This window comes from Mobula hypostoma, chromosome 6 (genome assembly GCF_963921235.1).
Source record: "Mobula hypostoma chromosome 6, sMobHyp1.1, whole genome shotgun sequence".
NCBI lineage: Eukaryota > Metazoa > Chordata > Chondrichthyes > Myliobatiformes > Myliobatidae > Mobula > Mobula hypostoma.
Window position 1 is genome coordinate 60839883 of NC_086102.1, and position 27324 is coordinate 60867206.

A 27324-nucleotide genomic window follows, 5' to 3' on the forward strand; every position below is an offset into this window, starting at 1 on the left:
GGGATTCATTTGTAAAATTTTGTATTTCTCCCCTGTCTTGCTTGTCCTTGAAATGGAAGCTGTAAATTCCTGTTTTCTGCAGACTTTTTAGAAAATAAATCCATGTAGAAATAATAGTTTCATTAAAGATGACTTCTGGGGAAGGATGTCAGGTAATTACAGAATCAACTTTAGAAATATGCCATGTGTGTAATTAACTTTAATTACTCATTGGCAACAGAGGAAATTTACTGATTCCAGTTCCTAATCAGTGTGCTGTATTTCATAAGATGCTTTACATTTTTGTGATAATCTTCATCCGTGAAATATGACCACCCACTGCACTTCAACAACAGTTTAGCATTGGAGGCAAGGCTTTGCATCTATTCAGCATAAGAATAAATGTGCAAATTTAAGTTTGTAAATGGCTTGTGAATGGAGACAGCTCATTTCAAGTAGTGAATGTTTTCTCCCCCCACCCCACAGATCTGAATTTGCCTGCCAGCATTTTATACAGTGTTCTCACTCTAATGGCTGTAATTGCAAATCTTGTGTATTGCGAGGAAGTTGTATATTTGCTGAGAAAAGTCCCATCTACAGACAGGAGAGCGACTATAATATGGGTCAGCGGGGCTGCACCGGTAAGTGCTGTTATAACACCCAGCTGGGAAATACTATTTTTTTCAGAAAATGCTTTCAATTCATCATACATTTTCAAATATCATATTTCGTTGCTTTAACATAATCCATCCAAGGTTTTTCAAAGTGAGAAAACTCCCTCATAAATTGCATGAGTGCAAGTAAGGGACATGCTGCAGGCCAGGATAGGGTGCATCTGGCAACTTGTTCTACCCCTGAATGTCCCTGAACCCAAAGGCAATCCTTAAATCTGGTGCTGACGATGTGGACACACTGCTTATCTGCACCTCTGTCCTTATGCCATCCATAGCTGGTGTATGTAGGGCTGCCATCCATCTGATTGGTAGGTGCAGCCATCCTTTTTATTTACTTTGCTTTATTTCATGTAATATTTTTAATAAATGTGTTTTTTAAATCCACATATTTTTAAAACTATGGTGCTTGTACTGGTGGTTAGCCTCACGTGAGTGCCCTCTCATTCAACAGTCGATAGAGCCCCCATGCACCTGCCCTCTCATTCAACAGTCGATAGAGCCCCCAAGCACCTGCGGTCAATAGAGCCCCCGCGCGCCTGCCGTCTCATTCAACAGTCTATAGAGCCCCATGCACCTGCCCTCTCGTTCAACAGTCAATAGAGCCCCGTGCGCCTGCCCTCTTGTTCAACAGTCGATAGAGCCCCCGCGCGCCTGCCCCCTCATTCAACAAGAAGGTTAACATTTTATCTTAGCATTGTTTTCTTATACTTGATTTAAATTTTTGTCATGAATAAACTGAGCCTCAGCAGCTCTTGCTTATAGAGAATTACAAAGATTCACTTTGTGTTGGTGGTGGAAACTCTCCTCGTGTATACTGAAGGGATGACCTCAGACTGAGACCATGACCTCTGATTTGGACACCCTAGTCAGGGATACTAGTTCCTTGTAGCTTCATTTAACTCTTCTATAAGTTTACTCTGTTTCAAAAGGTCACTTCTCATTCTGCTGGACAGTTTAAGAAATCAAGCTGCTCATTATTTAATATGTAAATAACCGACCCCAGTCAATGAGGCTTGCATTTCATTTGTCATTTTACTCTCTGCATGTATCAATTCAAAAAAATGTATTCTTACACAGGTTATTTTGAAATCTTTAACAAAAAATAATATGAATCAAGTAACACACACAAAAATGCTGGTGAACGCAGCAGGCCAGGCAGCATCTACAGTCGACATTTCAGGCTGAGGCCCTTTGTCAGGACTAACTGAAAGAAGAGATAGTAAGAGATTTGAAAGTGGGAGGGGGAGGGGGAGATCTGAAATGATAGGAGAAGACAGGAGGGGGAGAGATGGAGCTAAGAGCTGGACAGTTGATTGGCAAAAGGGATGAGAGGATCATGGGATGGGAGGCTCTTTCCAGCTCTTATCTCCATCCCTCCCCCTCCTGTCTTCTCCTATCATTTCGGATCTCCCCCTTCCCCTCCCACTTTCAAATCTCTTACTATCTCACCTTTCAGTTAGTCCTGACGAAGGGTCTCGGCCCAAAACGTCAACTGTACCCCTTCCTATAGATGCTGACTGGCCTGCTGCGTTCACCAGCATTTTTTATGTGTGTTGCTTGGAATTCCAGCATATGCAGATTTCCTCGTGTTTGCGTATATGAATCAAGTGTTAATTTTTAGTATACTTAAACATAGTTTTTTAAACTTTTATTTCAGGTGATAGCATCAGCATCTTGTATTGGCATGTGGATTCCTTTGGCATCAATGATCACAGATTTGACAATAGCAGTGTATGTATTTCTTTTGAGATTTTTATTAATTTATCCCATTTTTAAATTAAGTTGTTTAATTTAAACCCTGGAATACATTAAATTTTAATGTTCTTCATTTTGCGAAGTATCATCAAAATTATATTCCATTTATCAAACAAGATAAAGAGTTCTTCAATTAGAGGTCCTGTTTTTGTACAGAAATATACTTTTATGTTTACTGAAGGTCTGAATGTTTCCTTGGAGTTTCCAATAAGGATTTTTAGCTGCAGGGCAAAAAAGGAATTCAAGATGACAGCTACCAGTAAATGTTGAACAATTTTCCTTGACACGATGCAGGGTAAAAATGGGAATGGAAATAATGCAATTCCTTTTCAGGCTTTTGTTTTCATTTTGTGGAACTGCATAATAGTTTATTTCATTAAATGATACAGGGTCTAAATTGATGGCATTAAATCCCAAAATGGGTAATTTCACAACAGTGGGGTCAGTGCTTACAATGAATGAAGGTTGAAAGTAATTTTATTTTCCTGAATCCCCTTTTTAATGGCAGACTTTTAGACCTAAAACAAACCCTCAAGTGTCAGAATCAATGTCAATCTCTAGTGTTTACAATAGAATATTTAATTCAGTTTTCAAATTTTCTTGGCCTTCTGCCAGTGAAGCAGACAATTGTTCTCAGATATAAGATACCTCTGCAGTATGAGAGCAGCAACTATATGCTTGATAGTGAGTCTGGAATGCACATCATTCCAACTTCCTCTCTTGCTTCCCAAAGGCAGTGTTTAGCTTCTGCTTACCATGACCTGACTGTAGAATGAAAGAGGTTGACAGCTCAAGGTTGTGCAGAAAATGCGAGTGTAGCCATGCTCGCCAAATGACTTTTTTTCTAAAGGACAATTTATGCCCGACTTGAAAACACTCTGTATTCCTATTGAAGCATTTCTCCTCTCAATCGATATTAGAACTAGTATCACCATACAACTTAAGAAGATAAACCTTCCGATGTTCACTCTCTTATATAACTGCTCACAAGAATACAGATGTTTGAAGCTTTGCAAAATTAGCTTTCAAGTTTTCTTTGACAACAAATCTTGGTACATGCAACACACACAAAATGCTGGTGGAATGCAGCAGGCCAGGCAGCATCTATAGGAAGAGGTACAGTTGACGTTTCGGGCCGAGACCCTTCGTCAGGACTAACTGAAAGAAGAGATAATACGAGATTTGAAAGTGGGAGGGGGAGGGGGAGATCCGAAATGATAGGAGAAGACAGGAGGGGGAGGGATGAAGCTAAGAGCTGGAAGGTTGATTGGCAAAAGGGATACAAGGCTGGAGAAGGGGGAGGATCATGCGACGGGAGGCCTAGGGAGAAAGAAAGGGGGAGGGGAGCACCAGAGGAAGATGGAGAGCAGACAAGGAGTTATAGTAAGAGGGACAGAGGGAGAAAAGGAGAGAGAAAGAAAGGAGAAAGATAAAAAATAATAAATAAGGGATAGGGTAAGAAGGGGAGGAGGGGCATTAATGGAAGTACGAGAAATGGATGTTCATGCCATCAGGTTGGAGGCTACCCAGACGGAATATAAGGTGTTGTTCCTCCAACCTGAGTGTGGCTTCATCTTGACAGTAGAGGAGGCCATGGATTGACATATCAGAATGGGAATGGGACGTGGAATTAAAATGTGTGGCCACTGGGAGATCCTGCTTTCTCTGGTGGACAAAGCGTAGGTGTTCAGCGAAACGGTCTCCCAGTCTGCGTCGGGTCTTGCCAATATATAGAAGGCCACATCGGGAGCACCGGACGCAGTATATCACCCCAGCTGACTCACAGGTGGTGTCGCCTCACCTGGAAGGACTGTCTGGGGCCCTGAACGGTGGTGAGGGAGGAAATGTAAGGGCATGTGTAGCACTTGTTCCGCATATAAGGTTAAGTGCCGGGAGGGAGATTAGTGGGAAGGGATGGGGGGGACGAATGGACAAGGAAGTTGTGTAGGGAGCGATCCCTGCGGAAAGCAGAAAGGGGGGGGAGGGAATGATGTGCTTAGTGGTGAGATCCCGTTGGAGGTGGCTGAAGTTACGGAGAATTGTATGTTGGACCCGGAGGCTGGTGGGGTAGTAGGTGAGGACCAGGGGAACCCTATTCCTAGTGGGGTGGCAGGAGGATGGATTGAGAGCAGATGTGCGTGAAATGGGGGAGATGCGTTGAGAGCAGAGTTGATGGTGGAGGAAGGGAAGCCCCTTTCTTTAAAAAAGGAAGGCATCTCCTTCATCCTGGAATGAAAAGCCTCATCCTGAGAGCAGATGCGGCGGAGATGGAGGAATTGTGAGAAGGGGATGGCATTTTTGTAAGAGATAGGGTGGGAAGAGGAATAGTCCAGGTAGCTGTGAGAGTCCATAGGCTTATAGTGGACATCAGTAGATAAGCTATCTCCAGAGACAGAAAGGGGAGGGAGGTGTCTATCTATGGCCTCCTCTAGCATCCAGCATCTGCAGATTTCCTCGTGTTTGCGAATCTTGGTTACGTGACAGATTCTGACTTCAGAATTATTTTGTGTGGAGAAATGCCTAAAGAAATTTGTAAATTCATTGAAACTTAAGACTGTGTTAAATGAAATACACTGTGCAATGTTCTTGATTGTGTAACAACTATATAGTAGCAAGGCGATTTTTAAATGAAAGAACATTTTTGAAGAGTAACTGTCTGTTATGTGGATAGATACTTCGCAATTGTCATCCATAAGTTCCAGCGGATGATGATAGAAGAATTTGGAGGTGATGAAGCGTTCCTGAAACATTTTGAAAATACTCCTGTGAAGATTAGTACAGGACCTTTGTGTTGCTGCTGCCTATGTTTGCCTTTTGGAAGGGTTTCAAGGTAAGTTCTTAGATGACTTTGAGGATGATGTACTTAGTCTGTTATTCCTTTCATAGAAACACACAATATATTCTGAGTTACTGAAGCCAAAATTTATAAGGCTATAGTCAATCTATAGCTGGGGAAGTGATGGCCCTCTCCTATTAGACTGTTTGAGGTAACATTTTTTTTATTCTTATATTTGTATATCTGTGCACTTGTAGTGCTACTGTGACACTGTTATTTCCTTTGGGATCAATAAAGTATCTATCTACCTATTTATTTATCTATAATCCACCCCACAATGATGGAATTAGATTAGCATTCCACCATGGTGGGTTGATTGGTTTGGTTCTGCTTGAAATGTGTTAAAATGATGTCAACTTAGTCCTTTCAAGTTTGACCTCAATGCTTCTTTTTTTTTTAAAAAAAAGAAAAAAATGGGGACATCCCGATAGCACAGTGTCATCCATGATGCTATTACAGTACCAGTGACCCGGGTTCAATTCCACTACTGCCTGTAAGAGGTTTGTATGCTCTCTTCATGACCACACGGCTTTCCTCCAGGTGCTTTGGTTTTCTCCCACATTCCAAAGATGTGCGAGTTAATAGGTCAATTCTCACCCGGGTGTAATTGGACAGCATTAGCTTGTTGGGCTGGAAGGGTGAGTTGCAATGCTGAATATCTAAGTAAAACGTTAATTCAGTACTGTGTTTTTCATTTGTAGAATAGAATAGGTCTGCTCCATTATTCAGTAAGATCGTGGCCAATATTCATTACACATTAAAATAATTCTGTCCTTCCCTGCCTTTGTTAGCTATTCCATAACAGTCTCACCTGACAGAGACACATCAAATTCAACTTATTCTCTTGTAACTACAATTTTTCTCGTATTACTACAAACATTTCCTGTAAGCACTTGTTAGCTTGAGGTAGAGCTCAGAAAGTTTAGATGGCATTAGTTATTTGCTCAAGTAAGTTCAAATAATAAGATTTTCATTTCCTAATTTTCACATGCAACAGATTTTCCAGGAGATAATTTTAATATCTCAAAGCCCAAACTTCGTAATTTCTCCAGTACAGAAATGTCAAAAATTAATGTGTAAATATAGTACCAGCTTGTCTTTAATGATGTATTTTTAAAATATTAGTTTGATATTTCCAATACTTCTCGGGTGTTTTGGAATATTTCTGAATGCCAGAGGCATCACAGACATCCACTTCCAGTGAGGGATTTGACACCTGCTGTGGAGTCTCACCCGCTATCAAGAGTTTTCCAGGGGCACAGTGAGCCACTTCAGGCAGGAGAGACTTTTTTTTGCACTTGGTTGCACCAATGATCTGGTGGTGAGCCCTCCAGTGGAAGGCCGTCCCTGTGACTGCACTACAAGAGGCAGCATAGTGCAAGACCAGGCAGCAGTTGACCCAGAGGCAAGCAAAAGATCTGGTCCACTAACAACATAAATATCCTAAGGCACTTCTCAGTACGTCCAATTATTTCTCAATGTTAACCTCTAAGTGGAAGCACAAGTTAATGTTTTATTTTTTTGATTTTTGGATGTGGACATAAGATTATTACTTTTTTTTTGTTTTTAGGCGCCTGATGTTCCTGCTGAAATTGGGCACATTTCAGCTGGCTTTCTTGCGTCCAGTTCTGATGATCTTCACGTTGGTCCTTTGGGTGAATGGGACCTTTAGTCTTGATGATGTAAGCAATAGTTGTATTATCCAACTAATATCTAGTTTACAAAGCAATTGTTAATTTTTTGACATATTTCAAGCACCGGGTCTGTTGATTAAGTAACACAATTTATGAAGTTTCCTGAGTTAATCCCAAAACTATTTCTTAAAATTTAACAATGTAATTTGTGAATTGTACCAATCAGTGAGAATAAACGTATTAAAGGTGATCTGAGTTAGAAAACATGTTTACTTGTGTATATGTATTTGCACGCAAACCATATGGGTTTCACAAAAAAATCCGATAGTCAAGATCACCATTACTGAAATTAACTTCGATCATTCTGAGTGTTGTTAACTAATCTGAATTTAAAATTTGCAGTTGCCTTGATGGATTTAAATTAAGTCTCCAATTCATTTATCAAGGTCCTTTTAACCCCTTAACTTTGATCAAATTCTATGTAAAAGTTATTTAATTTATTGTTTAGAGCTAAGAATAGTTGGAAATATTTTTACTGAGCTTAATAGTGTATATCCTATTATTCTCTAGCTTACACCTAGTGGACCTGCGATTTGGATTAACACTTCCCTTGGCATTTCCACAATATTTGCATTGTGGCCAATTGGAATCATTTTCAATAAAGTCAAAGGTGAACTTAAAAATCAGAAGATAATCCCTAAATTCACCCTTTATCAGGTATGAATGGACTCTGTGGGGTTTTAAAGTAGTCATGTCATATTTGCTTTGCATTATTTAAAATATAAAAAAACGTAAATGTCAATGAACATAAAATACGTTGGATAGTTAGGAAAGTAAAAGTCAAAGAATACCAACATTTTAATATCTTAAACAAAATAAGTTTGCTAAATTGATTGTTGCCTTTTTATTTCACTTCAGTGGAAATGAAAGTGATTCCTCTGTGCTGATATTATTGACTTTGTGATTTGACTGCGTTGGCATAACAAAGGGTTACCAATTGCTGTTTAAACCAAGAGACAATTTCACTAGTGGTTATATAGGCTAATGAGTATGTTCTAAAGGTGAAAAATAGTACCGTGTTGGGCAGTTATCAGTACTATTGCAAATTAGTTGATTATTAAATCATAAGTTGTTGACCTGAGTGGGTATTTGAATTATTCACATTAATGTTGTGGAAAATCTTACACTTCCACGTTCTTTTTCACAATTCATCGAGTTTCTTTTGTTACTTCGATGAAAATTCCAGTCCTAGCTGGGGAACTGGAAGTACAAGGAACACATCATCTCTTCAAATTTCCAGATAGGCTGTCTAGGGCTATCTAGATGGCCAAAAATGCTCCTCCTTTGAAAATCAATGCTAATGCAGTCTGTTGTTGTTTGCTGAAATTTCTGGGAATGTCTCCAGCTGGAGTCAGAAAGCCTACTGTTTCCCTAGCCATGGCTATGGAACAAAAAGCAACAAAGGCTACCAAAAAGAATATATAGACAGACAAGCTTTAAAATAAACTGAGAAATTATATTTTTAACATTGCTTTAGAGATTAAAAATTCAGAGTCTCTCTAGATGACGAACTCCCTTCTCATCTGAGTATAATGTTCAAAGTAAATTTATTATCAAAGTGTATCACCATATACAACTGTGATATTTATTTTATTGTGATAATAAATCTGATAATAATTCTGATTCCAATTGGATTCTGATTCTTGAGGAGCAAAGTACTGGGGTTAAATAGTATCTTCCCTGACTGTGATTCTGTGCTTATCATCTGAGTTGAAACAATCTATCAATTTGTATCTGATTTCATATCACCAAATGCTTGAAAAATTGGTAAAGCACTAATGAGGACAAATAGTAATATTACAACTTGGATCACAAGGCAAATCAACCGCATTGGTTTAAGCTATCTCATTGGGCTGTGTGTGCTCCTTGTTGGTAGATGCTGACGCTATCTGTGGGACTGAGCAAGATTCTTGTATCTGCATATCGTTCCAAAAGACCTTGCAGAAATCATCCTGCATTTATCAGTCAGTCTTGTCTCTGTTCATATGTTATCTGATTGGAACTGAGCCATCATCTAGTGCTGTTACCCAGTGTGCAGACTCAGTACACTCCAGGGCACTTATTTTAATAACTTCAGCCTTAGCAGACACTAAATTCACTTGGACATAATGAATTTCATTTCCAAATGGTTTGTGACTTTTAAATCACTTGGGCTTTGTCCTGCTCATGACTTGTATATATGTGCCCTAGACTTTCCCACAGTACTGTAATATAAAGAATAAGTAGTGCAAAAAGAGAGCTAATATGGTGAAGTAGTGTTCATCATTGGGCTGGCCTGTGCTGAAGTGGCATCAGCATTGAACTTTGAGATGGATGGTCCTGATTTCAAATCTGGCTGAGTCCCAAACGGGGCAGCAGCAGTACCTGCACAGAAGAAACGCATAGCAATCTACTTTTGTATCTTGCCACGAAAACTCTGTGGAGAACGACACTATCAATAGGGTCGCCATTCGTCAATGATGACTCAACAACAAGTGTTCATGGGTTAATTGTCTAACCTGTCTAATTTTTCTAATAAGAAACTTGAAAGCAGGCCTATCTCAAGTTTTCAGGCTTCCCTGGTAATGGTAATGAGCTCTTTGGGCCTGCAACTCAAGGAAATAAAAAAACAAAAGTGGAGAAGATGTTCTCCAGTCATATGAGCATTGCTGAGAGTAGAGTACTGACTACAGTTTTGATCTCCTTATTTAAGGAAGGATATAAATACATTTGAAGCATTTACTGGTCTGACACCTGGAATGGCTGGTTTACCTTACTCAGACATCCCACCCTGCAAAAACTCATTTCAGGAAGGTAGCACCATCAATTTGCGGGAGACTCCTGGAACTTCCAGGAGAAGTAGGATGTCTGCAATAGAGTAGCTCCTTAGCAGCAAGCCAGCTAGTTTAAATAACGTTAGCTATGCCAATGAACGAATGACACCTGTTAAACTCACCTCAACATGTCTTTTACAGTCTTAACCCACCATGGGCAATAGAAAAGTCACTGTTGCAAACAGTGCAGCGAGCAACACTGTCATTATTTTTGACCCCTATTAGGCAGGGGTACACTTTAGTGTAGTCTGGGGTGAGGTACTTTTTATATATATATTTTTTGGAACACTCTGCCATGGCACGCAGTCTCACACTCCCCCCGCACGCTCTTGCTGTTGCGCTTGCTCAAAAAAAAATCAATTTCTGGGATATTGTATATAATTTGCAGGCATATGGGAGCCACTATCAATATGCGGGAGACTCCTGGAACTTCCGGAGAGGTGGGATATCTGCCTTACTGGGAATGGTTGGATAGGCTCGGCTTGTATCTGGAGTTTAGATGACAATTGAGTTTGAGGTATCTTCACAGGGAGAATGTGGAAAGAGTGTTTGCTCACAAAGGAGAATCTAGAACTAAGGAGCTCTGTTTTAAAAAAAAAATCACGTATTTGAGATGGGATGATGCTTTGTTTTTGTCTAAGATGGGTTTGGAACTTTTCCTCAAAGGGCAGCGGAATCAGAACCTTTGCATTTTTTTTAAGGCAGAGAAAGATAGATCCTTGATGATAAAGGTTACCAGAGTAGGTTACAATGAAGTGTTGAATTTACGATCAAATCAGGAAAGGAGTGGTTGAACAGGTTCAGAAAGTAAAGGAGGAGGAGAAGATGGCGGCGCGACAGCAGTGCATGCAGCCACTTCGGTGGTAATGTCTGTTATCTGTTAAGTAGGGGACCGTGCACAACAGACAATAGGTGCAGGAGTAGGCCATTCAGCCCTTTGAGCCAGCACCACCATTCACTGTGATCATGGCTGATCATCCACAATCAGTATCCTTTTCCTGCCTTCTCCCCATATCCCTTCACTCCACTATGTTTAAGAGCTCTATCTAACTCTTTTTTGAAAGAATCCAGAGAATTGCCCTCCACTGCCATCTGAGGCAGAGCATTCCACAGAACCACAACCCTCTGTGTGAAAAGGTTTTTCCTCAACTCTGTTCTAAATTGTCTACCCCTTATTCTTAAACTGTGGCCTCTGGTTCTGGACTCCCCCAACATCAGGAATATGTTTCCTGCCTCTAGCGTGTCCAATCCCTTAATAATCTTATATGTTTCAATCAGATCCCCTCTCATCCTTCTAAATTCCAGTGTATACAACCCTAGTTGCTCCAATCTTTCAACATATGACAGTCCCGCCATCCCGGGAATTAACCTCGTGAACCTGCGCTGCACTCCCTCAATAGCTAGAATGTCCTTCCTCAAATTTGGAAACCAAAACTGTACACAATATTCCAGGTGTGGTCTCACCAGGGCCCTGTACAACTGCAGCAGGACCTCTTTGCTGCTGTACTCAATTCCCCTTGTAATGAAGGCCGGCATGCCATTAGCTTTCTTCACTGCCTGCCATACCTGCACGCTTACTTTCAGTGACTGATGAACAAGGACACCTAGATCTCATTGTACTTCCCCTTTTCCTAACTTGACACCATTCAGATAGTAATCTGCCTTCCTGTTCTTGCCATCGAAGTGGATAGCCTCACATTTATCCACATTAAACTGCATCTGCCCACTGACCCAACCTGTCCAAGTCACCCTGCATTCTCATAACATCCTCCACACATTTCACACTGCCACCTAGCTTTGTGTCATCTGCAAATTTGCTAATGTTACTTTTAATCCCTTCATCTAAATCATTAATGTATATTGTAAACAGCTGCGGTCCCAGCACCGAGCCTTGCGGTACCCCACTAGTCACTGCCTGCCATTCTGAAAAGGACCCATTAATCCCTATTCTTTGTTCCTGTCTGCCAACCAATTTTCTATCCATGTCAGTACCCTACCCACAATACCATTTGCTCTAATTTTGCACACTAACCTCCTATATGGGACCTTAACAAAGGCTTTCTGAAAGTCCAGGTACACTCCATCCACTGGCTTTCCCATGTCCATTTTCATAGTTACATCCTCAAAAAATTCCAGAAGATTTAGTCAAGCATGATTTTCCCTTCATAAATCCATGCTGACTCGGACCGATCCTGCCACTGCTATCCAAATATGCCGCTATTTCATTTAATGCACAATTCTGATTTGATGGAGATGGACGTGAGAGTACGGAGGAACATCTGGAAAACTTATGAAATGCCTGCTTCGCTGTCGCTGCTATTTTGTGGTAACTGGAATCTCTGGAGCAGAAGGCCCCGAAATCCTCAGCTTTGTGTGTTTCAGCGGCTGGGGCAAGGTCGAAGGCGCTTGGCAGAGGATGGCGCTCAGGAGGCTGTATTGGAGAGGTTGGTTGGTAGCTTGAAGTTTTCGGACGGATGGACTCAGGGTCGGCTGTGGTCAGCTGCTTCCAAGGCATCGGCAAGTTGATGGTGCCTGGAGGTTTATGGCAGGGAGTTTCTCACTTTTGCCGTCTGCTACCGGGGACTCGGGAGTTGATCGACTCTGGGACTTTTGAGACTTTATTTACTGTGCCCATGGTTTGTTCTTCATCAAATTATGGTATTGCTTTGCACTGCTGTAACTATATGTTATAATTATGTAGTTCTGTCAGTGTTAGTCTTTGGTTTGTCCTGTTTTCTGTGATAATCACTCCAGAGAAACATTGTATCATTTCTTAATGCATGTATGCATTTCTAAATGACAATAAAAGAGGACTGAGTGCTCTCATAATCTAATCTAATCTAAAGTAGATTGAACAGATTTGGCACTTATCCACTGATCAAGTTTGGGGCCAGCTTTTCTATGTTTATTTCACAGTTGCAATATTATCCCATTGCTTGCACGTGTTAAACAGCACATGTACTGCTTGTCTCCGCATGGATATCGAGGCTTCTGCAGAGACTTGATAAACTAAGTGGTTTATAAATGTATTGTAGTCTTGATTTATATTGTTTTCTGATGTTATTTTGTTCCCTATGTCAAGGTTATCCTATAGTAATTCAGCAAATCATTCCCGATGTTGCATTCTGGAGTGGTCTGGGCAAAAACAAAATCATGTCTTCAAATGGATAAGTGATGGTTTAAGCTTAGATGGTGGACACTTTTCAAGTGTTTTTTCCTGTTTGTACTTTGCTTGAGCACTCCCTCCATTAGAGAAGATCAAAGCTTGCCTAAATGTTTTGGCATCCAGAGTAGAAATTATTAAGGGGTTTTCTATCAACATCTGACAACAATATCTCTCAATATCTTAAGCTTTGCCCAAAGACAAAAATAAACTTCCGTGACCATTCTTGGAGTATTCTACACTTGATATTATTAATGGAATTGGCTGGTGCTCTAGATTTTGAAAGGTACAGCGTGGTTGACAATGGAATATGTAATAGCTTGGATAAGTTCCCAATGGTTATATGGGCAGTACTACATCTTCTTGCACACTAGGAGAAGTTATAGAAAATAGGTGCAGGAGTAGGCCATTCGGCCCTTCGAGCCTGCACCGCCATTTATTATGATCATGGCTGATCATCCAACTCAGAACCCCACCCCAGCCTTCCCTCCATACCCCCTGACCCCCGTAGCCACAAGGGCCATATCTAACTCCCTCTTAAATATAGCCAATGAACTGGCCTCAACTGTTTCCTGTGGCACAGAATTCCACAGATTCACCACTCTCTGTGTGAAGAAGTTTTTCCTAATCTCGGTCCTAAAAGGCTTCCCCTCTATCCTCAGACTGTGGCCCCTCGTTCTGGACTTCCCCAACATCGGGAACAATCTTCCTGCATCTAGCCTGTCCAATCCCTTTAGGATTTTAAACGTTTCAATCAGATCCCCCCTCAATCTTCTAAATTCCAACGAGTACAAGCCCAGTTCATCCAGTCTTTCTTCATATGAAAGTCCTGCCATCCCAGGAATCAATCTGGTGAACCTTCTTTGTACTCCCTCTATGGCAAGGATGTCTTTCCTCAGATTAGGGGACCAAAACTGCACACAATACTCCAGGTGTGGTCTCACCAAGGCCTTGTACAACTGCAGTAGTACCTCCCTGCTCCTGTACTTGAATCCTCTCGCTATAAATGCCAGCATACCATTCGCCTTTTTCACCGCCTGCTGTACCTGCATCCCACTTTCAATGACTGGTGTATAATGACACCCAGGTCTCGTTGCACCTCCCCTTTTCCTAATCGGCCACCATTCAGATAATAATCCGTTTTCCTATTTTTGCCACCAAAGTGGATAACTTCACATTTATCCACATTAAATTGCATCTGCCATGAATCTGCCCACTCACCCAACCTATCCAAGTCACCCTGCATCCTCTTAGCATCCTCCTCACAGCTAACACTGCCACCCAGCTTCGTGTCATCCACAAACTTGGAGATGCTGCATTCAATTCCCTCATCCAAGTCATTAATATATATTGTAAACAACTGGGGTCCCAGCACTGAGCCTTGCGGTACCCCACTAGTCACCGCCTGCCATTCTGAAAAGGTCCCGTTTATTCCCACTCTTTGCTTCCTGTCTGCTAACCAATTCTCCACCCACACAAATACCTTACCCCCAATACCGTGTGCTTTAAGTTTGCACACTAATCTCCTGTGTGGGACCTTGTCAAAAGCCTTTTGAAAATCCAAATATACCACATCCACTGGTTCTCCCCTATCCACTCTACTAGTTACATCCTCAAAATATTCTATGAGATTCGTCAGACATGATTTTCCTTTCACAAATCCATGCTGACTTTGTCCGATGATTTCACCGCTTTCCAAATGTGCTGTTATCACATCCTTGATAACTGACTCCAGCAGTTTCCCCACCACCGATGTTAGGCTAACCGGTCTATAATTCCCCAGTTTCTCTCTCCCTCCTTTTTTAAAAAGTGGGGTTACATTAGCCACCCTCCAATCCTCAGGAACTAGTCCAGAATCTAATGAGTTTTGAAAAATTATCACTAATGCATCCACTATTTCTTGGGCTACTTCCTTAAGCACTCTAGGATGCAGACCATCTGGCCCTGGGGATTTATCTGCCTTCAATCCCTTCAATTTACCTAACACCACTTCCCTACTAACATGTATTTCGCTCAGTTCCTCCATCTCACTGGATCCTCTGTCCCCTACTATTTCTGGAAGATTATTTATGTCCTCCTTAGTGAAGACAGAACCAAAGTAATTATTCAATTGGTCTGCCATGTCCTTGCTCCCCATAATCAATTCACCTGTTTCTGTCTGCAGGGGACCTACATTTGTCTTTACCAGTCTTTTCCTTTTTACATATCTATAAAAGCTTTTACAGTTGTTTTTATGTTCCCTGCCAGTTTTCTCTCATAATCTTTTTTCCCCTTCCTAATTAAGCCCTTTGTTCTCCTCTGCTGAACTCTGAATTTCTCCCAGTCCTCAGGTGAGCCACTTTCTCTGGCTAATTTGTATGCTTCTTCTTTGGAATTGATACTATCCCTAATTTCTCTTGTCAGCCACGGGTGCACTACCTTCCTTGATTTATTCTTTTGCCAAACTGGGATGAACAATTGTTGTAGTTCATCCATGCAACCTTTAAATGCTTGCCATTGCATATCCACCGTCAATCCTTTAAGTGTCATTTGCCAGTCTATCTTAGCTAATTCACATCTCATACCTTCAAAGTTACCCCTCTTTAAGTTCAGAACCTTTGTTTCTGAATTAACTATGTCACTCTCCATCTTAATGAAGAATTCCACCATATTACGGTCACTCTTACCCAAGGGGCCTCTCACGACAAGATCGCTAATTAACCCTTCCTCATTGCTCAAAACCCAGTCCAGAATAGCCTGCTCTCTAGTTGGTTCCTCGACATGTTGGTTCAAAAAACCATCCCGCATACATTCCAAGAAATCCTCTTCCTCAGGACCTTTACCAATTTGGTTCACCCAATCTACATGTAGATTGAAGTCACCCATTATAACTGCTGTTCCTTTATTGCACACATTTCTAATTTCCTGTTTAATACCATCTCCGACCTCACTACTACTGTTAGGTGGCCTGTACACAACTCCCATCAGCGTCTTCTGCCCCTTAGTGTTACGCAGCTCTACCCATATCGATTCCACATCTTCCCGGCTTATGTCCTTCCTTTCTATTGCGTTAATCTCTCCTTTAACCAGCAACGCCACCCCACCTCCCCTTCCTTCATGTCTATCCCTCCTGAATATTGAATATCTCTGAACGTTGAGCTCCCATCCCTGGTCACCCTGGAGCCATGTCTCTGTGATCCCAACTATATCATAATCATTAATAACAATCTGCACTTTCAATTCATCCACCTTATTACGAATGCTCCTTGCATTGACACACAAAGCCTTCAGGCGCTCTTTTACAACTCTCTTAGCCCTTATACAATTATATTGAAAAGTGGCCCTTTTTAATGCTTGCCCTGGATTTGTCGGCCTGCCACTTTTACTTTTCTCCTTTGTACTTTTTGCTTCTACGCTCACTTTACACCCCTCTGTCTCTCTGCACTGGTTCCCATCCCTCTGTTGTGAACTAACCTCCTCAGGCCTAGCCTCTTTAATTTGATTCCCACCCCCCAACCATTCTAGTTTAAAGTCACCTCAGTAGCCCCCGCTAATCTCCCTGCCAGGATATTGGTCCCCCTAGGATTCAAGTGTAACCCGTCCTTTTTGTCCAGGTCACGCCTGCGTGAAAAGAGGTCCCAATGATCCAAAAACTTGAATCCCTGCCCCCTGCTCCAATCCCTCAGCCATGCATTTATCTTCCACCTCATCGCATTCCTACTCTCACTGTCGCGTGGCACAGACAGTAATCCCGAAATTACTACCTTTGCGGTCTTTTTCTCAACTCCCTTCCTAGCTCCCTATATTCTCCTTTCAGGACCTCATCCCTTTTCCTACCTATGTCATTGGTACCTATATGTACCACGACCTCTGGTTCCTCACCCTCCCACTTCAGGATATCTTGGACACGATCAGAAATATCCCAGACCCTGGCACCAGGGAGGCAAACTACCATCCGGGTCTCTGGACTGCGTCCACAGAATCGCCTATCTGACCCCCTTACTACTAGTTAGAATATGATAGGCAAATTACAATGAAGGATTGTTAATTGTCTGCAAAAATCCTGGAAGCTTGTAATTAATAATAAAAATTGATGCTGTACACTTGAACTAAAAGAAACAAAAAATGGTGGAAATACTCAGCTAGATTGGCAGCATTCTGTGGAGACAGAAACAGAGTAAATAATTTAAGTCAATGACCTTTCATTAGAACTGCTATCATTTCTTGAAAAAGGACTGCATTTCCTTGGTGACACATTACAGCACTGATTATTTGAGCTTGTCTAAGTTGGAGAACAATCAAAACTTCCCCTCAATAATAATGGGGTGGGGGGGGGGTCTACCCATTGGTTTATCATGTGGATATGAGCAAACTAGATAATTGAAAATCTGATGGCCATGATCTGCAGGTTCTAAAGCGTGGGGGGAGAGAAAGAGGCAGTGTGAGAGAATTACAATGTGCATTAACAATATCGGAACCCAAGTGCGGAGGAGAAGACAGACTCTGAGAATTTATTCCTAATTCCAGAAGATCATCGAGTGACACCATGAAAATGACATTCTTGGAGGACTTCTGGGTCAACAAGAGAATGGCAGCGTAGGAAAAGGTCTCTTGACAAAAAAGAACGTAAACTGCCCCAAAGTCGAAATTAGACAAATATTTAGAATTGTATACAGGTGTCCCCCGCTTTTCAAACGTTCACTTTACGAAACCTCACTGTTACGAAAGACCTACATTAGTACCCTGTTTTCGCTTTCAGAAGGTGTTTTCACTGTTACGAAAAAAAAGCAGCGCGCGATAAAAAATCAGTGCGTGATAAAAGGCAGCGCACGCCCCGAGCAGCCGCTCTCCCCAGATTCAGAACGGCATTGCTCAAACACGTGCCTGTGAGCAGCCGTTTGCAAGATGAGTTCTGAGGTATTGGAAAAGCCTGAAAGAGCTCGTAAGGGTGTTACACTTAGCGTAAAACTAGACATAATTAAAGCGTTTTGATCGTGGTGAATGAAGTAAGGACAAAGTGAGTTTGGCTTGTGGAAGCTGATGAACATGATGTTGAAGAGGTTTTGGCATCCCATGACCAAGAACTGACAGGTGAAGCGCTGATGCATTTGGAAGAAAAAAGGATAACAATTGAAACCGAATGAGTAATGATAAAGTACGACTTTAATTTTGAAAGGGTACGTCGGTTAGGGGATATTTGCAGGATGGTTTGAGCCCTTACAAAGAACTGTGTGATAGAAAAATGACCTGCCTGCCCTAATGGAAACAGACGATGACGAGATGACACCCTGGTGTCCCACCACCCCAGCCCCCAGGCCACGGACAGATACCGATTCGCAGAGAATGCAACAGTAGCCGGGAGGCACACAGCACATCTTTAAGAAAAAAGCCGAAATAAACATGCTAATTAATTAGGTGCCGCCGACACGTAATTGTCGGCCCAGATCAGAGATGACACAATCGGAAATCGGCACTGATCTGGGCCGACAATTACGTGCCGGGCGGCACCTGATTAATTAGCATGTTTGTTTCGGCTTTTTTCTTAAAGATGTGCTGTGTGCCTCCCGGCTACCACTGCACCCCTGCATGCTTCGCGGCAATGTATCAATCGGCGGCCTGGAGGGTAGGTGCCACTGCACCACCCAAACTCCGACTCAGCCTAACACACCATCATCAGTGTGCTCGGTGCTGTCTTCCCGATTCCTGTAAGTGATACTACACTGTACATACATTATTTCTACTTCATACAGGCTGTGTATTTTTACATGTTATTTGGTATGATTTGGCAGCTTCATAGCTTAAAGGTTACTGGAGAGCGCCTGCGCCATGTTTTTGCCAACAGCGCTTGCATGAGATTTTCTGCCGACGGCACTTGCGTGAGATTTTCGCTATGGAGAACAGTGCAGTAATGATTGTGGAAAAATATTTCTACTTCATATAGGCTGTGTATTTATCATATCATTCCTGCTTTTACTATATGTTACTGTTATTTTAGGTTTTATGTGTTATTTGGCATGATTTGGTAGGTTATTTTTGGGTCTGCGAACGCTCACAAAATTTTCCCATATAAATAAATGGTAATTGCTTCTTTGCTTTACAACATTTCGGCTTACGAACCATTTCATAGAAATGCTGTACCTTTGGATGGCGGGGTGTATACTCAATAACCCGAAAGTAATGGAGAAATTAAGGGGAGAGAAATCAAATAATACTTAGACCATAATGCCATGGGAGAAACATCACCAGTGATCTTATGGGATACATTGAAAGCTGTACTGAGAGGGAAAATTATTTCCATTACTACTCACATGAAAAAATTCAATGCACAAAAATTAGCAGACCTTCAAGGAAAATTAAAACTACTTCAAGTTGTAGATAGCAACAAAATTAGTTCTAATTTTAAACAGGAAATTAAGAAAGTGCACAGTGAAATTGATGATATATACACATAAGAAACTCAAAGAAACTTTCTTTACCTGAGACAAAAGAATTATGAGGTAGGAGGAAAATCAGCTGGATTATTAGCATATAAATTACGTAAACAACAAGCAGACAATACAATTCATAAAATAAAGAATCCAAAAACAAAGCTTGTGGAGAATACAATAGGGAAAATTCAAGAGAGTTTTGAAACACATTATCGGGAGCTGTACTCTCAACCCTGGGCCTCCAATGAGCCCCATATAGACACTTCCCTGAATTCTTTAGATCTACCCAAGCTCAGAGATTTCCAAAATGAATGCCTATTAGAACCAGTAACTGCCAAAGAACTGAACGCGGCCAACTCTAGATTAAAGGCCGGAAAGTCTCCAGGCTCTGATGGGTTTACCTCAGAGTGGTAAAAATCGGTGAAGTCACAGTTAGTTCCATTATTACTTAACACCTTTAATTGGATCTTACAGAGAGGAGAAATTCCACCTTCCTGGAGAGAGGCGATTATCTCAGTTATTCCTAAAGAGGGTAAAGATAAACTAGAATGTGGTAATTAGTGGCCAATCAGTGTTCTTAATTTGGACTACAAATTATTTACATCTATATTAGCTCGTAGACTGGAAAAGCTTCTACCTGGCCTCATCCACTTAGACTAGACCGGATTCATTCAGCAAAGACAAACTCAGGACAACGTAAGGAGAACTTTACACATACTAGAACAGGTTATTAAGAACAGGACAGAGACAATGGTAGTGGGATTAGACGCTGAGAAAGCTTTTGATTCAGTTAGTTGGGTATTCTTATACAGAGTGTTAGGAAGATACGGCTTTCAAGAAAAGTTTATTAAAGTAATCCGGACTTTATATGACAGCCCTACAGCTCTAGTTAAGATAAATGGGGACCTCTCTGGCCCTTTTATTTTAGAGAGAGGAACTAGACAGGGATGCCCAATTTCTCCTCTCCTTTTTGCACTATATATTGAACCTCTTGCCCAACTATTAAGACAGAGTGAAATTGTAAAAGGTATCAAGGTGGCAGGGATTGAACAGAAGGTGGTGATATTCACAGATGACATTTTAGTCTATTTGAACCAGAAAAATCATTTATAGGATTGTTTACACTGTTGGATGAGTTCAGAAAAATATCAGGTTATAAAATTAATGTAAAGAAAATGCAGGTTTTGTCCTTAAATTATACAGTATCCAAAAAACTGCAGGATATATATGATCTTAAGTGAGAAACTAAATCATTAAAATATTTAGGAATAACCCTGCCAAAAGATCTTACAACATTGTCACAGGTAAATTATGGGCCATTAATTTCAGCGATAAAAGCAGATATACATAGGTGGAATCTTATCCCCTTGTTAAGTTTAAATTCAAGGATAAATACCATAAAAATGAATATTCTCCCTCGGTTACTTTACCTTTTCCGGACTTTACCTGTGGAGGTGGATGATAATCATTTCAGGGAATGGGACAAATGGATTTCCCGTTTTATCTGGCAAGGAAAGAAATCTAGAATCTGATTTAACACTTTACAGTTAGGAAAGGAAGGAGGAGGTATGGCACTTACTTGTTTGAGAAATTATTTTTATGCTTCACCGATAACCCCTCTGTTATATTGGTGCAACAGGGAATATAAGGCTAGATGGAAGGAAATAGAATTTGGATTGATTGACAGTTTTCCTCTACAGGCCTCAATAGCTGATAAAGGATTGATGGCCCAATTGGAAAAGACTAAAAACAGCTGGATAAATCTCACATTAAAAGTATGGTAGAAGGTGGCTAATTCATGTGGAATCAATAACATGTTAAAACTTTTCAGATGGTGTGCTTATGATCCGAATTTCTTCCCAGCAGAGAAGATAAAAGATTTGAACTGTGGATAAAGAAAGGTCTTACAACCTACCCCTCATTCACACATAAAAGTTTGTTACAAAACCCTGCAGGACAAACATGGCCCAGAACACAATGACTTTTTTAGGTATCTTCAAGTACGACAACATGTTAACCAAAGTTGTAGATATACAGACTTATCAACAGTAGAATTAGGATATTTCAAGATTCTGAATTCAGCTTACAGTTCAATACCAAGTAAATCAATTTCTCGATTATATAATGCCCTCTCTCATGCCAAAAATGAAAACACATTGTATATTAAAGAGAAGCAGGGTTGGTACTTTCAGAGGAGGCTTGGGGGAAAATATGCAGCTCCAATGGTCTTCGACTAACTCTTTGATTTGGAGAGAGCATTGTTGGAAAAATATTATAAGATACTTCAAGACCCCATACCAGGAAAAATATAAAGACACAAACATGGCGTGTTGGAGAAGGTGTGGCTCCAAGGAGCCAAATCATTTCCATATTTTTTGGGATTGCCCTAAATTAAGTTTATATTAGGAAGGTATTCACAGAACATTAGTTAAGGTATTTAAGACTCAGGTACCTCTGAACTTTGAGACGCTTTACTTGGGGCATGTATTGTTTTTGGAACAGAAGCAAGATATAAAGCTGCTGCAGGCCCTTTTAGCGGCAAGTAAGAAATCAATCACCAGAAAGTGGTTAAATCCAACATCACCTACATTAGAAGATTGGCATGAAGTCATTCTGGAAATATTTAAAATGGAAAAGATGACCTACTCTCTGAGAATTCAAAAGAAATTTTTAAAATCAAATTTGGAATAAATGGATTGAATTTATAACCCCAGAGCGAGCAGACTTCAGATGACTCTCCTAACAGTTTATACTGTTTGTCTCACTGACAGAGTAATAGTGTTAATGTAAGCACCCTTGACTTGAATGTTTACTGTTCTTTTTTTTGGAAAATGTGGAATGAACACAAGTAAAGATCTGGGGAAATTTTGGACCAGAAAGAAATGGACCAGAAGAGATACATGGAAATTAGTATTCAACCACTATTATCAATATTTTTTATAACAACTATTATCATTATTTAGTTTAATAGAGTAGAATTGCAATTGCACATAAACATCTATTTGAGTGCCTAATTATTTTCTATATTATCTCGATGTGCACTTGTGAATGTACAAATTAATATAGACTTACTCATATAAAAAATGGAAAAGGTTATATATGTAAAAAAAAGTTTGTGTATTACTTGTGAATACCTTATCCAAATAAAAATAAAATTTAAAAAATAAAATAAAAAAAGAAAATGACATTCTCGAATCTGGCACTAATTGGACATCTGCTTAAATAATACAAGTAACATAGAATCCCCAGGCCTATCAAAATAAACTTAACAAGCTGACAGAAAGCACCAGGAGACCATATTACAAAGAGAAAGTCGCTCAAGAAAAACATGAAATCTAAACAATTAATGACTCTCATTAAACAACAATTAACCAATTCAGGTGCTCTTAAAAACCTCAGAGCCCAATGCACAGGCGCAAAGGGCCCATTACAGAACCCTCCTCCCTATGGCCGGCACCTGACGGCCCAAGGAAACCTGAAGCCTTGAGATCCAGAGAAGACTTGAGACCTGGGGAATTTGAGAGGGAGACCTGAGGAACTGGAGAGGGGCCTTGAGAGAGAGAGAGAGAGGCCTGGGAAATCTTGAGAAGCAGAGAGACTTGGAAACCTTGAGAGACAGAGAGACTTGGAAACCTTGAGAGACAGAGAGACTTGGGAGACCTTGAGACATTAGAAACCTTGAAAAGACCATGATGACCTGGAGGTCCAAGGGAGACCTTGAGAACCTTGAACAGTTAGACCCAGAAAAACCCTTGAGGTCTGGAAAACAGGAGCCGTTTAACATGAACCTCAAAACCTAGGGAAGGATCTTGCTCACAGAGGGAATTAGAATACAGAAGGCTATACTTTCAATTCTACCGATTCAGGCAGGATAGACAGGCTCTTCTTATCGCTGAACTAGCTTCATTTGTTACATGAAAGTTCACTTTTCACAGTATAGTCATAGTCATAGTTATACTTTATTGATCCCGGGGAAAATTGGTTTTCGTTATAGTTGCACCATAAATAATTAAATAGTAATATGTAAATTATGCCAGGAAATAAGTCCAGGACCAGCCTATTGGCTCAGGGTGTCTGATCTTCCAAGGGAGGAGTTGTAAAGTTTGATGGTCACAGGCAGGAATGACTTCCAATGACGCTCTGTGTTGCATCTCGGTGGAATGAGTCTCTAGTTGAATGTACTCCTGTGCCCAACCAATACATTATGTAGTGGATGGGAGACGTTGTCCAAGAAGGCATGCAACTTGGACAGCATCCTCTTTTCAGACATCACTGTCAGAGAGTCCAGTTTCATCCCCACAACATCACTGGCCTTACGAATGAGTTTGTTGATTCTGCTGGTGTCTGCTACCCTCAGCCTGCTGCCCCAGCACACACCAGCAAACATGATCGCACTGGCCACCACAGACTCGTAGAACATCCTCAGCATCATGGTACAATTATGTACCATGAATTTCATCAAGTGATTAAATATAAACATGAAAAACTAAATCATGGAGGTGGGAACAGATGGCATTCTCACCTAAAGCTGACTGATGCCAAAATGCAGCTGTTCACCCTCTGCTGGATCCATTACCTGGTGGGATCCTTCTGTCATGATGTGCACTAGCAAAATTCAAACACAAGTGTGGAGGAAAGACAAACTCCAGTGACGAATGTTTATTCATAATTCCAAAAGAACAATGGCTCGGCCAAGCGACACTGTGAGAAGTAACATTCTCAAAACTAATCACTAATCGGGCTTCCACTTATACAATACAAGTAACACAGAATGTCTATCAAAATAAATTTAGCGAGCTTAAACAGAGACTTAATGACAAAGAGCAGTTGTTCAAGAAAAACACAAGGAACTCCAAATGATTAATAACTCTTATTAATAACAACAATTAACCAATTCAGGTGCTCTAAAAATCTCAGAGGCCAATGCATCCCAGCACCCTGCCCAGGGCTGAAGATCTATTTACAGTGTGAGCGTGAGAGAAAATATCATTTAATATTCAAGTAATGTGACTGATTTTTTGACTTCTGGCGTTGACCAATGTAAAAGAATTATGAAATGCTATTATTTCTTTCTGAGTCCAATTCTTATTTTGGTTATACTTGCTAATTTTCATTTTCTGTGTTTTTTTCCCTCTCTCTCCACAGATTTCATTCATTCTTACTCAGCTCCAATCTGCCATTATCAACATAACAGCATTGTCAGGAGGTTTGGCCTGTGCACCTCCATTTTCACCAACAGCCAGAGCGGCATGTACGTTGTTTATCCACTGTTGTAGATTTATTGTATAATAGCTATAAATTTCTAAACCATGATACCATTTGAATATCAATATAAATATCTGAATAATATGCTGCAAAATCAGAAGAGTTCGCTTTACAACTCCCAGGATTTGCCATGAGGTGTGCTAAATAAATATATATCATGTTCCTTTTGAGTAAAAGAACATTATTGATGGTGAAAACACTGAAGAACAGTATTTCTTTACTACCTGAACATAGAGCAGTATAGGTGTTTAGCCCACAATGTTGTGCTGCTCTTTTGACCTACTCTAAAATCAATTTAAGATTGAGAAAAAAGCATGCAAGATTACTTGCTACCAGCCAGATGAAATGCAGTGATTTTTTTCTTTGTCACTGTATATTCCTATATTTATTTTTGAAAAAGTTCAGTTTTGTTAGAAGAAAAACCTATTCCTCAGAAATGGACGGCACTTGCTAAGCTTCTGTTATTAGCACAAGTCAGTTACAGCTTTAGCCCAAGATAGGAATATAAAATGGTGAAAAATCCTCCAACTAGCATTTGTAGTGAGCATGTTTGTGATAGAGACTCATGAAGTCGTAAGTAAATATTTTTGTCTTGTTACTAGTAGCCTCTGTATCCTTTAATTTGGAAATCTTCTTAAAATACAAGTGTCTCAACTAACAAAATATACTTCTGTCTTTTTCAGATATGAACCAGCAGCTTCTCATAATGGAGATGTTTATTATAACTATGCTATCACGCATTTACTACAGAAGAAAATACAATCCCCTAGAAATAGATGAAATGCAAACCTCAATAAAAACACAAATACCCTAAACCTTGTGAATTATAGTATGGCATAAAGCAAAATCTCAAGAGCATAAGGCAATAACTGAACATTGTTTACTAGATTTGTATTGAGGTATTGACAGTTTCCCAATTTTCTTTTGGGCATTCCAGTAACACCCGTTTTTCAATAAAGATGTTTGATTAGATTCTGAAAGCTTTTACATTTGACTTAATTGATAGTTTTGTCATCACAAAGCAACTGTCTTCAATAATACGACAATAGTTTGACTATTTTAATCAGTGGGATGAAAGTGTGCTTGTATGTTATCCACAAGTCTACTCGCACAGCACTGACAAACCAGATATCATGTCCACATCAGCCTCTGGTCAGGAAATTATGGGTGTACTGTCTGAATTATAGAGTAGATTTTAAATGAAATGAATAAAAAATATGAAAACTGCAATAGGCTTGTTTTAGTCCTTGCCAATATTTTGCTGTTGATACCATTTCTTATCTAAACTATTTTTTGGGGGAGTCAGTCAACTTGTTCAAAATTTTACGCAGGGCTAAATAATTCTCCATATGATTTCTCATTTAAGAGGGAGAGCAACATCTGAAGCTGAGGAAACTATGAACCTCTCACACACTACAAATTGATAACTTAGAGGAATTACAACTTGTAAATTGGGGGACCGTTTTGTTGAACACCTCTGCTCCATCCACCAAAATTGGAACTTCCCACTGGCCATATGTTTTAATTCTGATTCCCATTCCATTCTGACATGGTGGTCCATGGCCTCCTTTTGTGCCAAGTTGAGGCCACCCTCAGGTAGCGGGAGCAATGCCCTATATTCCATCTGGATAGCCTCCAACCTGATGGTATGAATATTGGTTTCTCTTTCCAAGTTAAAACAAAAATACCCTTCCCCCACCTTCTTCTCTAGCCCTTTACTTTTCCCACTCGTATGGCTTCACCTAGCACTCTCTAGCTATCCTTTTCCTGCCTCCCCACACCTTTTTATTCTGGCTTCTTCCCCCTTCCTGAAGAAGATTCTCGACCTGAAACACCAACTGTTTATTCTTTTCCATAGATGCTGCCTGACCTGCTGGATTCTTCCAGCATTCTGTGTGTGTTGCTGATGAAATCTTTGTTCATTCTGACTGAGTGCCATACTTAAGGTGAAAAGTGCCTTTCTCTTAATGTTACTGACAAACTACATCTATCCAATAAATGTTTATATGATTTTTGTACCTAGCTTCCAAGAAAGATACAAGTAGTTAAAATCCAGTACATCTTAAAACACTTGTGTTGCTTTTATTTTTTCTTCATGGTTCTGCCCTGTAACTAGTAATATTTAATAAAACATGAAGAAATTAAAACATGTTTGTATACTTGTGTTCTTTAATATCAAATTATGTTTGGTAATATAATCCAGTTGTACATGAAATAAGAAAAAGCAAAAAAAATTGAAGATAATATCAGTTAATCAAATATCAGTTACTTCAGTTACACTTGTGTTGTTGTGTACATTCCTTGCCCTTTGCATTTGTAACTTTTGTGTGACATTAAGCTTGTGCCTATAAATAAATTATAACCATTATATTTTAAATTATTATTGCCTGATGAATAAAAACATATTGGTCATTGATATGGTTGCATACACCAATGCATACCAGAGCATTTGAGATTAAAAAAATGTGGTCGTGTTGGGTGTCTTAAAGAACATGAAGGAGGATAAGTTCCCAGGACCTGATGGGATATTTCCTAGGTTATTGAGAGAGGCAAGAAACAATATTGCCGGGACCTTGACTGATATCTTTGTGTCTAATCTAGTCACTGGCAAGGTCTCAGAGGATGAGTGAGTACCTAATAGTATTCTATTATTCAAGAAGGGAAACGGGAATAATCCTGGAAATTACATCAGTGTTAGGGAAATTACTGCAGAAGATTCTTTGGGATAGGATTTATGA

General features: G+C 40.2%; 1 protein-coding gene across 1 annotated transcript in view; it reads left to right on the plus strand.

Moving 5' to 3' along the window:
- Positions 1-26958, plus strand: part of slc51a (solute carrier family 51 member A) — a 30372-nt gene extending 3414 nt beyond the window's left edge. Inside the window, exons 3-9 of the mRNA XM_063050870.1 lie at positions 466-620; positions 2311-2384; positions 5080-5238; positions 6815-6926; positions 7449-7595; positions 24467-24572; positions 25270-26958. Of these exons, the coding sequence (XP_062906940.1) occupies positions 466-620; positions 2311-2384; positions 5080-5238; positions 6815-6926; positions 7449-7595; positions 24467-24572; positions 25270-25400 (884 nt within the window). The 3' untranslated portion in view covers positions 25401-26958. The remainder of the gene's footprint in view (positions 1-465; positions 621-2310; positions 2385-5079; positions 5239-6814; positions 6927-7448; positions 7596-24466; positions 24573-25269) is intronic.
- The last annotated feature ends 366 nt before the right edge of the window (positions 26959-27324 follow it).